Source organism: Anastrepha ludens, chromosome X (assembly GCF_028408465.1).
Source record: "Anastrepha ludens isolate Willacy chromosome X, idAnaLude1.1, whole genome shotgun sequence".
NCBI classification, from domain to species: domain Eukaryota; kingdom Metazoa; phylum Arthropoda; class Insecta; order Diptera; family Tephritidae; genus Anastrepha; species Anastrepha ludens.
Window position 1 is genome coordinate 13,096,991 of NC_071503.1, and position 12,095 is coordinate 13,109,085.

Genomic DNA, 12,095 nt, shown 5'->3' on the forward strand with positions numbered 1-12,095 from the left:
GGACTAAACTGACCGTAATTTACTGGACCAGACAGTATTTAGACAGTCAATAAACGACATTCACCAATGTCGTAATCGGAGAACAACCACCACCTATTGCAGATGAAGAGCTCCAGCTTCCCCGTGAGACGCGAGTACTGCTGGCACAACTACGTAAGTAAATAAAATACACTATCCGATTTGTAAAGAAGAAGTCAGCATCGGCTTCAGATAAATGAACACATTTTAAATGGAATAGTTCTTTACACCTAAATCACTGAATTTTAGGCTAGCCACGGTCAAACTTTTGCTTGCATGTACAATGCATACTTAAAGTGTTTAAGTAAGATATAAAATAACCTTTACTATCGCACTAATATTTAAAATAAAACACCGAAACAGATCTAAGAGTAGGCACGTCCGAAGAGCTTGACAACACCTCAGATCACAATATTGAATTAATACCATTTATGAATCATGAGAATCATCGCGTCGGAACGACATGTCGAAAAAGCCTTGTGTTATTTGTCAAGCTGACAAATTTTTTCGAGCTCAAAGATTTAATGCTTCGATAACAGAAAACAATATTTTGATTCAATATTAAAAATGATTATAACAAATTGTAATAATGAAGAATTTACAACACTGACTCTGTATTCGTCGGTCCGAAAAATATACAACAAACTGAGATATATATTACATACAGTTAATCTCACCTTATTTGATACAGATACGATTTTTTCCAAAGTGTTCTATATATCATATTATTATATTTTGCAAAAATGGAAAAACAGAATATGCAGATATTTTATTTATTTTGTTTTATTTCATATTCTGATGGCATGCATGCCCAAACCATAACTTTACCACCGCCGTGTTGTATAGTAACTCACAAATTTGAGAGTGTAAGCTCAGTATTGGCCTCGCGCCATATAACAGGTCTGTCATCTGGCCCAAAAAAGTTTATTTTTGCCTCGTCTGCAAAATGTGCGGTCCTCCAAAATGGGGGCTTATTTAGATGGTTACGCGCAAACTGCAATTTCTAATTTCTATTCCTTGCACTTACGAAAAGTGTATTACTATAACTGCCATTTAAATTTGCTTCCCTCAGTATTTTCACTTTCCCTTAGTTTCTGGATGACAAGTTAAGTTAAGAGCGTTTGTTGCTTGTTCTTCACTTGGCGCACTGATATTCTTTCTCTGTGAAAGTTTTATTTTGAGCCTGCCCTCCCGATTTGCAACCATGAAGCGTCAATAATGTGCTGAACTGTTGACGAACTTAAATGCACAATTTTAGCCACTTTACGATCCGACATTCCTTTTTTAAAAAGCTCCAAAACTAACTAACACTCGAAGTAAGCGGTCCCACGGCTAAAAAAAAAGAGTACATAAAACTAAATATATTGCGTTATGTCTCTACAAACTCTCGCATACTAAAAATACAATTTTGTTTGTTGAAACTTGCGCCGAGAATAGCGCTACTTTTGACTGCATCATTTAACCTGCAGCGTGAATACTCTGTATGTTTTTTTAATGAGTAGAAACCCTTTTCATTTTATGTTGAGAAATGAAATAAAGCAACCTAAATAAGATGTCTGCATATTCTGTTTTTCCATAATATTCCGCAAAAGGTAATACAAAAAAATGGTATCTCTATCAAATAAGGCGTGAGTGACTGTATTATAAACATGTTTTGTTTTTATCTTTAATAGTAATCTTTTACAAATAAACTTCTATGTTTCAAAGCATCAGTACTCAACCAAACAAGCAGTCTTATCTAAATGTACCAACCCCATGTAATGGATTGTTAAGACTTTCACTTCGTTAAAATTCAAACAAATCTCTTACAATTCAAACAACTCTTTTACTCTGAGTTCCACCTGATCTTTCCAACGCAGAGGAGTCCTTTGCTTCCTCTGCTACCACCAGCTGGTACCGCATCGACGTTTATTTCAAGGCTGACATTGTTATCGGCATGAATGCTGGCTCCTAAATAAACGAACTTTCTCACAACCTTGGAACCATAACTGTGATATGGGTGCCGATACGTGAGTGCGCCGACTGTTTCTTTGATTATAGGAGATACTTCTCTTTGTCCTTGTTCACCGCCAGCCAGACACTTTCGCTTTGCTTCTCAAGGATACGATACTTCAGCAAACTTTTTAATCACTTTGTATGGACCTTTCGGAGAAATGCCTTTGCGGATTATAAAGAAGTACCAAATTACCTTCGTCGAATCCTTTGGAGTTCATAGCACGTTCATATCGATCCTTCATTTGGTTTATTAGCTGAGTGTGATGCTTCACATACTGGTGTAATTCATCCATGCCATTTTGCAGTGTTTCCTAATCACTACCTTCGTCGATTGCAGAAGCGACACCTCTTCTGAACGCTAATCACCCGGAAGCCTTAAATTTCTTCCAAAGATGGTCCTTATACACGATTAACCAGTAGTTTCATGTACAGCTGAGTGATAGGTCAACAGGAACATTTAGATGTGTTTGTCAAAATTTCGCTGGCATTTTCCAACTACCTTTCGCAACTTTGCTCAACCTTTGCTACTTCAGAGTGCGATGAAATCTTTCGACCATTCCATCTGATTAGAAGTGCAAAGGTGTTGTACGGGGCTCCTGAATTCCCAAAAGCAACACATCTGTTTAAGTACTGCGGATTGGAAATTCCTTCCTTGGCCTGAATGCAATTTAATAGGTACTCTAAATCTAGTGAACCAATTGTGCACGAGAACCTCAGGATTGGTTTTGGTATCTTGAATTGGTAGAGCGTACACTTCTGGCCACTAACAATGAACACATATTTGTTCACGGAGTCGCTCGTTGGAAAGGGGTCCACCACATCCATGGCAACTCGCTCAAATGGTAAACACGCGTTTTATTGCTGTAATCTTGCACGACTTCTCTCCTTCGGGTTTTTCGCTGCATACACTCCGCGAAACTTTGAAACTGTGATTTACCCAGTAAAAACGCTGCTTAATCTTCTTTAGCATTTCAGTGATACAAAGATGACTTCTACTTCCTCTAACACAGATGCAATTCTTGTTTTAGGAATTATAATATAATCAGATCACGGGAAAGGTTTTCATCTTCGCTTTCCCATACACGATGCAGTACTCCATTAATTGTTTTAAGACCATTCCACTGTACCTACTACACCTTAGCCTCAGGACTTTCTTTCCCCATTTCATTTTTAGATGGTCTCTCTCTAGCATTTTCCGCTTCCATGATCTTTCCCAGGTCAACGTTATTCAACTGACTCCTTCTTATTGCATTTGGTTCCCACTCATCACCGGGTTGCAACTGTATTAGTCTGATATCAACTATCCTTTCAGACCTCTCGACTTTGGAACAATGCTTACACTCTATAATATAGTACATCAGCATTTCCATGTTGAAAATAGAAAAGGCGTTGTCCATTAGTTTGCGGATCAAAGTAATAGCTAATAGAAAAAGCTAAGGAAAGGCCTAGAGGCTTCCACGCTAGGAATGGTTAGTTGCAAACTAAAAAAAAGGCATGGAATACGATGATTAAAAAGTTTGCAGAAAAAATTTTCACGTAAGATTGATTCCATTAACACATTTTTGGAAAAATTTAACAAAATAATTAAATCATGGAGTAAAAATAATGGTTATTGGGAAATCGGCTAACCTGCGTTCATTAAAAAAATGTATCTGCAAAGAAAATTAAAGTGCTTGGATGATCCTAACTTTATTTGAAGAATCGTTGGACAGAGCATTTGGTGCTGAGGTATGATAATTTTTTGTCGAAACGAAAAATCCTCTTTTAATAAAAAAATTGCTTAAATAAACAGGAAAAAGAGTTCCTTCGGGCACAAAATATTCCGGAAAAAGTACTTCTTCTTATTGATAATGCTCCATGACATCCCAAAGAAGGCAAGTTAAAGAGCTACGACGGCCAAATATCGGTAATATGCTTTCCTGCAAGGCGGTTTGAGTTCCTTTTCCAAACATATGCACCACTTCACTTAATTTCAGTTAGTTGTCTGAACCTGGAGCTAGTTTTTATACTTTTAAGCGATCCTGTTTTAACACCATGTTTTCCCGCAATGACATTGTTATGAATGCGTGCCGTTGCTCCTTGCTGTTTGCGTTTGACAGGCGCATCCGAGGTCTTCTTCCAAATTCTGAGTTGTTCTTCTGATAGCTTCTTCGACTTCGGCTTCTTCTGTAAGAGCATACAGATATCATACTTCGATAGAGACTTTTGGCCTCAGTTCCATCACTTTTGTTTCGTCCTTCAATGTTTCTGTATTGGAATCGCAGAGCTGCTGTGGGTTTCCACCCTTAGAAATTTCCAGAAGAATATTGCTGGCCTTGGTTTTTCTCGCAGACCTAATCTGATTTCTCAGGTTTTATTTCACTGTGTAAGTTTTTAACAGTCTGCAGGCTTAACGAGTACAGAGTCCGGTCACCGTTAAGACTTCCTCTTTTTTGTCGCTACCTACTTCTCCTCATTGGATCGCTTACTTAAGTCGTCCGTAGGTTTAGTGGGATACTTGCCTTTTCGCCTCCGGACAGTTTGCCATTCTTCTGGTTTATCGTCTTTTTTTTATTGAACGCTGGCCCAACTGTATTAGCTGCTGTTCGTTTCTTTGCCGAATCTTCTAGTTCTGGATTTAGTTGTGACCTTACTGGTCCCATTGACAACGGTGTATCCAGAAGAGAGGTTTGGACTGTCGAAACTCTACCATCCAAACTGGCTTTCGGCTAACTTTAGGAGTTTTCCTCGCATTTTCGGCTTTTGCGTCCATTACTTCGCATCGTTGTTCTTTGATTGACACATATGTTGTCGATTTCGGGGAGTGCCCTGAAGTTTTCCTCGATTTGAAGGGGTATCGAGTATCTTCTGTTTCAAAGCTTACTTCTTTTATACTTCGCGCACATGACGCATTTTTTTTTATTGGTTGGAAGGACGAACAGCGAGCCTAGCGATTCCCAGCGCGCCGCTTTAAGACAATGGCCTGAGCATAGCCATACATTACCAATAGACGCCTTATGCTCCAACTAGGAGTTAGAGGATTTTATATACTTATACATGTGTATAATATATGTGTGTATATAAAATGAATAATGAAATTTGCCGTCCTCTAGTCCAGTGGTCGCCAACCTGTCGATCGCGAGCTACCGGTAGCTCGCAAAGGCAATTCTGGTAGCTCGCGCTGCTCACGTTGCAAAAAATCCAAAAGTCTGAAAATCATACCAGTATTAGCAAATTTCAGAAATTTTCATAATAAATAGATAAACAGCGGCAACACTGCGGTAAGCGATTTCGCGCCGACAAACACGACGCGAAGTCGCGTCTCCGTTCTAGGATCGGCTGGAACCGATTAGCGTGTTCGAGAATTTTTTAGCTTTATATATACGCAATGCACGTCGACATTGCGCTCAGTTTAATACTGAACGGCATTATCAACGTTATGCGTGCAGCGGTTGGGTTAGAGTTCGAAACATTATGGCAACCAGTAGTAAGAAGGCGAAGACATACCATTTCCATTCGGAATGGGAAGAACAATACTTCTTCACAGAAGTTAAAGGCAAAAGTGTTTGTTTGTTATGTAATACCTGACCTGACTAAAAAAGGAAATATTGAGAGGCATCATGAAACTGTACATTCGAATTTTGAGAAGGCATTCCCGTTAACTTCTGCCACCAGAAACGAAAAACTGAAACATTTAAAAATCCAGTTAATTGGACAACAGTCAATATTTTTAAAACAATCGACAAAAGTAAGGCTGCAACTGAAGCAAAATACCGTGTTTTCCAGATAATTGCACAAAAGAAAAAACCTTATGAAGACGGGGAAATCATAAAACAAGCATTTTTGGAAGCTGCAGATTCTTTATTCGCCAACTTTAGAAATAAAGACGAAATAGTGTCTGCTATAAAATCTATGCAACTTTCTGCTAATACAGTAATGAGGCGAGTAGAAGTAATGAGCAATGACATTTTTTTACAGTTAAGAAGTGACTTAGATAACTGTATTTATTTTTCACTGCAACTGGATGAATCAACAGATGTAGTTGACACCTCACAGATGGCCATATTTGTCAGGATGGCTTTTAGTGATTTTACAATTAAAGAAGATCTTTTGAAGTTTATTCCACTCAAGGGACATACTACTGGGCTAGAGCTGTTTTCTCATTTAAAAAATCTCATCTCTTCTGAGAAAATTCCAATATCAAAAATGGTAGGCCTGACAACTGACGGTGCTCCAGCTATAGTAGGTTGTGATAAGGGGCTCGTGGCGCTATGTCATAAGGATGAAAGTTTTCCACAATTTCTTAGTTACCACTGTATTATACATCAGCAAGCATTATGTGGAAATTTTCTAAACTTGAACAACGTTATGAAACTGGTGGTGAAAATTGTGAACAAGATTAGAGCTCAAGAGAAGAAGATTATTTAAAACCTTGGCTGATGAAATTGACTGTCAATACGGAGAGCTTCTTCTTCACTCTGAAGTGCGATGGTTAAGCAGAGGACGAGTGCTCAAACGTTTCAATGATGTCCTGCCTGCTATACTCCAATTTTTCAAAGAACGCGATGAACCGATTCCTGAACTGGAAAATTCGACTTGGCTCAGAGATTTTGGTTTTCTTGTGGACATTACAGAGAAATTAAATGAGCTTAACACGTTCCCTGTCCGCTGAGCCACATATGGTTCAGGAAACGTGCGCCTGATAAGCACTGATACGTTCCACATGTGTTTCATGAACGTGCAGAAGCAAAAATGTCCTACGCTCATGGACCATATGTGTTTCAGGTAGAAATACCCTACATCCGTTTTTTTTTTAATTACTATTATTACTAAAGCTATGATTACAAAAAAACTAATTATTCAAAAAACTTGTCGGTCAATTTTGCATTTTGGTATTGGGACAGGGAACGTGTTAACTTGCAGCTTCAAGGCAGGGATAAAGAATTAGCGGAAATGATTTCTGATATAAATGCATTTATTACAAAACTTGAATTTTGGGAACAAAACCTAAAAAACCGCGATACTAAGCATTTTCCTATTTTTTCCGAAAAGATATCCAAAAATCTATTAGAGCCCTATGACAGTAAATATCATATGGAAATAGTTTCTAACTTGAAGGAAAACTTCAAAAATCGTTTCAAGGATTTCAGCAAAATTTGCTTTAGTGACGCAATTTGTTGTTTCACCCTTCATGGACATTGATATACAACAGCTTGCAACTTGTGTTATGAACAACTTTGGCCAAGACATTGCCGTGACAGAAATGGAACTGATTGTTTCTCAAAGTGACTTGACTTTAAAATCTTTAGGTTCAAATACAAAATGTATATGGACTTCAGTAAGTAAACATAAGTATTCAGTTTTATGTCGTGTTGCGTTGAAAGTGAAAGCGTTATTCAGTTCAACTTATTTGTGTGAATCTTCTTTTTCCAATATGAAATTTATTAAAAATAAATACCGCAATCGGCTTACAGATATACATTTGGATAACTGTATTCGAATGGCTGTATCAAATTATACTGCAAATATTAAAAAAATTATCGATGAGTCAGAATGTCAACCTTCTCATTAAATATGCTCTTTTTATCTGCCCATATTTTATTTATATAATAATGTACTATTACTGTTTTGTTGTTTTTTTAAGTCGTTTGTGATTTGCCATTATGACTGCAAAAAAATTTGTTACGATTGATAGATGTGAACATGGATGTAGTTATGCATAAGTATAAGCACTATAAGTCATAAATTTATTATATATAGAACGTATATTAGTAAAATAAATACATGTATTGTATGTCGAATATAACTGTGTATTATTTAATTTATGTTGGCTTGTGCAAGCAGCTCGCTGTTTATTTCAAAATCTTGAAAGTAGCTCAACACATTGAAAAGGTTGGCGACCACTGCTCTAGTCGATATTCCAAATAATGTACTTAAAAAAATAAACTACGCACTGAACAGCGCGGTGGGCGCTTTGCCGCCAAGCAATCTAAAATGTTACTGAATATATATTAACAACCACTATTTCCTTCATAAAACGAACGAACCACATTTTCCCTCACGCGCCTGAGCTGCCCACAGCCGCCGTTGCTAATAACGAGGTTACGACTTCGACATTGTGTAGTATTGATAATTTCGAATTTTGTTCTCTGATAGCATAAATATAATAAGATAATAAATACATTTACGTATGGGATTAATAAAAAATGCACGAAAAAGTAATACGAGTATAGCAGTGAAGTTATAAATTTACTTTCAAACAAAAGGGCAGCTAATTTTCAGTTAGGATGCTTTCCATTTCAATTCAACCGGGCTATTCGGGTCATGTTCTTCGATTTCGATGTAACTCAAATATGTTGCTCTCTGGTCAAAATAATGAGGCACGTATTTTTTTGTTCGCCCGAAAAAAATTGTTTTCAAGATTTATCGGCAATTTTGTTTTTCGGCTCAAAATCGATTTTTTTTAATTATATACGAATTTTTTTTTAATGCTCATAACTTAGTCAAAAATGAACCGATTTTAATAATTTTGGGTTCAGAATGATCGTCATTACTTGCACGAGCAATTTCATGCAGAAACAGTTGCACAAAAGTAGTCGAAAATTTTTTTGTTTTCAAAAAACAAAAAGTGCGAAACAAGTTTTTTACTCAAAAAGTCATTACTCAAAAACAACTCATTTTAGCTACTGGTCATTCAGCTCAATTGAAGTTTGAGAGGTCCGCTTGATTTAGAAAAAGTTACAAAAAAATACACTTTTTGAAATATTGAATTTCGAAAAACATTTCATTTTTTTTTTTTGCAAAATAAAAAATTTTCAATTACTTTTTTGCAATTGTTTCTAAATGAAATCGCTCGTGTAAGTAATGACAATCATTTTGAACCCAAAATTATTAACATCGGTTCATTTTTGACTAAGTTATGAGCATTTAAAAAAAAATGTCTTATATAATTAAAAAAAAACATCGATTTTGAGCCGAAAAACAAAATTGCCGATAAATCTTGAAAAAAAAATTTTTTTGGGCGAACAAAAAAATACGTGTCTCATTATTTTGACCAGAGAGCAACATATTTGAGTTACATCGAAATCGAAGAACCTGACCCGAAATTCCCGGTTGAATTGAAACGGAAAGCACCTTAGTGTATCTATAATATACATATTTGCACATTTTGTTTATGAAAACGAATGAGAACTTTTGAGATTTTTTGCGAATCGTGTTATTTTTCTGTGCGCCCGGTTCTGCACTTGCTTCATGTCGCACAGTGCTTTCTGAGCGGGTAAAAATAAAAAATATTGTTTTCCAGTACTGGCACCCCACAAAATAATTCTTCTTCCAGATTGTGACTGTATGTTATTACTTTCTCAGTGCTTTAACTTCTGTGGAGACAGCAATATTTAAAGGAAATGCATAAACGTTGCAAACGGAAATTTCCTAAAAACAGATCTCGCAGTCGATGAATTGGTAGTGTTTGGCAACGGAAGTCTTCTTCCAAATAAATGCCAGGGTAATGACGGTGTAAAGGTACTTATAAGCGGATACATGTTACCGATATTCATACTCAGGGTCCTATTGTTTTTTGTCTGAGCAAGTTTTTAATTAAAGGAAGCTATATTTGAGATAATCAGCCATGATTTTATATTCCCTTTAAATATTGGATCATGGGGCGGCAGCCAATAAATATCTATATATAATATTTAATATACATTTGTTCTTTTCAATTACTTAGCGAAATTACTTACTCAAAGCGACGCTTTTATTGATTGAAACAGTGCCGAAAATACTATTTTCCTAGTTCTTTAAGACCATGTACACCTTTGTCCGTCAGAACACGTGTTTCGAGTTACATATGTAATATGATTGCCTCCTCTTCTTTTAGGTTGCGTAAAAACCTCATAGTATATATTAAAACTTCCTCAATACAAAGAATGCGCACTTATTCTTATTAAGGTACCAACAGTAAATTAAAAGCTATAGGGCCGTTCTTTTTATAGTTAAAATACAAACTGAACTTAGTGTACTCACTTTTGGCCATTAGCAATCTCTTTGAGGACGGCGGCACGGGCGGATAACTCCTCTGCTCGTCGCTGTTGTGTCAGTTCTTTAGCGCGTTCAGTCCAAATAAGCTCTTTCAAACGTTGAAAGCTACCTTGCACATTAACAGGGCTCGTGTTGCTCCCAATTGCCCCGTTTACTGCTAAGCCATTGGCACCCACATAGCGGTATTTTGAAGGTCTACGAGAGCCACTACTACTGTTGCTACCACCTGCACTATGGTAAGTCGATGTTGATTTCGCTTCAGCTCCATGCACACTGCCAACACTGTCGACATCATAATGCCGTTGATGATATCCAATAGTTACACCTTGTGGAATAAGTGGTTCTCTGTTAATCACTCTACCAAAAACTGGAGATCTGGACCTCTCTCCATATTGCGACAATATTCTTACACTGTGAACAACAAAACATAATGAACAATATACCATCACAACTATTGAGTTTTCGAAAAAGAAACCCTTTTTTTAATATATAATTTGTAGTTTGTTTCATATGGCAACATAAGTAAGCTTAAAAATAAATAAAATTGTTTCTGTTTATTCAAAACAAACACATCCCTGTATTGTCCTCTTAAATTCTGAAAAGCGAAAGAAGGACAATGCAGGAATGAATTGCCGCCCCAATTTCTCTATCAAATTTTAGTTTTTAATAACCACATATGTATGTACAATCCAAAAAGACACACGGGTGGGTTTCATCTCAATAAATTCAATACCGCGACCTACAAATAAATCGGAAATAAAACTGAAAATTCATATTTGTATAAATAATTAATATAAATAGTACACACACACACATATGTATATATGTATAGTATACTATACGCCCTAATATCGTCTACATACTCTGTCATTTTAGTCCTTCGAGCCGGATTGGTAAATTTTAACCCAGAAAGTGAAAAATACATTTGGAGTATTCACCCGACACATTACAAAAAACCACAAAATATTCAATAGCAGAAACATTTGTGCCTACAGGCAGCAAAAGCCGCCGGCACCTTACAATAAACACCACATCTACAGTATTAACTAGAAACCACACGGAAAGCTATAGGTACGACGCAATGGTTTCGAATTTTTATCATAAGTGTAAATTACAATTTTCCAAATAGAAATTGAAAAAAATGTGATTAAGCTAGCTTGAATCGCTAGTTACTATTACATATATTCTGCTTACATACAAAAATTCAAATTTATTGGGCAATATTTATTATTTGTGTGTAAAATCATTCATGACATTTGTTTTTTTTTTTAAGATTATCTCTTTCAAATGTTGCCGAGTTCTTTCTCGAGCGGCTTTTATGGCTGCACTGGTTCGAACCCTTCAGCTCAGTTATGTATGTAATGCAATCTCTGGAATGCGATTTTTCTAAGCTTCCCACTCCATTGTTAACAAGCGAAATTTGCCACGAAACTGAGTATAATTTATGAGTAGACAATTCATACGAACAAAAGCAAAAGTAACGGAACTTTTATCTTCGATTTTGTTCTTGCCGTATGCATAGAAAATTTGTCACAGAATTTAAGGCAAGACTAGATATATACACGTCATGCATATGGTTCAAGCAGCCCACAACGGCCGGGATTAGCCCACGTATCCTCTGGGTAGCTTCCGAACACCCGTTCGGGAGTGAGCTAACGTGAGAAGGCGAAACATTCCAGGATGCTGGTTGTGCGTTGGGTTTGGGACCCGCCACTTTAAAATCCCCCCCAATGAAAAGTTTAAAAAAGCCTCGGATGAGACCTCCCTATACTGATGACGACCACTGCAAACGAAATAAGGATTACGATTTGAGGGCATGCACCTGGAATGTCCGGTCCCTTAATGGGGAAGGTACCTCTACCCGGCTGGTTGATGTCCTCGTGAGAGTAAAGGCTGATATCACTGCCATCCAAGAGATGCGATGGACGGGGCAAGGAAAGAAAACCATAGGACCTTGTGCCGTCTACTACAGCTGCCAGCGTAAATTCGGTGTTGGATTTGTTGTGGGAGAGAGACTTCGTCGCCAAGTATTGTCGTTCACTCCGGTGGACGAACGTCTCGCAACA

The 12,095-nt window shown here is 37.0% G+C and overlaps 1 protein-coding gene across 1 annotated transcript in view; it reads right to left on the reverse strand.

Annotated features, from left to right (window-relative positions):
* The window catches only part of LOC128869530 (probable cyclin-dependent serine/threonine-protein kinase DDB_G0292550), a 65,360-nt gene extending 54,871 nt beyond the window's left edge, over window positions 1-10,489 (reverse strand). The window contains exon 1 of the mRNA XM_054112094.1: window positions 10,015-10,489. Within this exon, the coding sequence (XP_053968069.1) occupies window positions 10,015-10,475 (461 nt within the window). The 5' untranslated portion in view covers window positions 10,476-10,489. The remainder of the gene's footprint in view (window positions 1-10,014) is intronic.
* Between the last annotated feature and the right edge of the window lie 1,606 nt (window positions 10,490-12,095).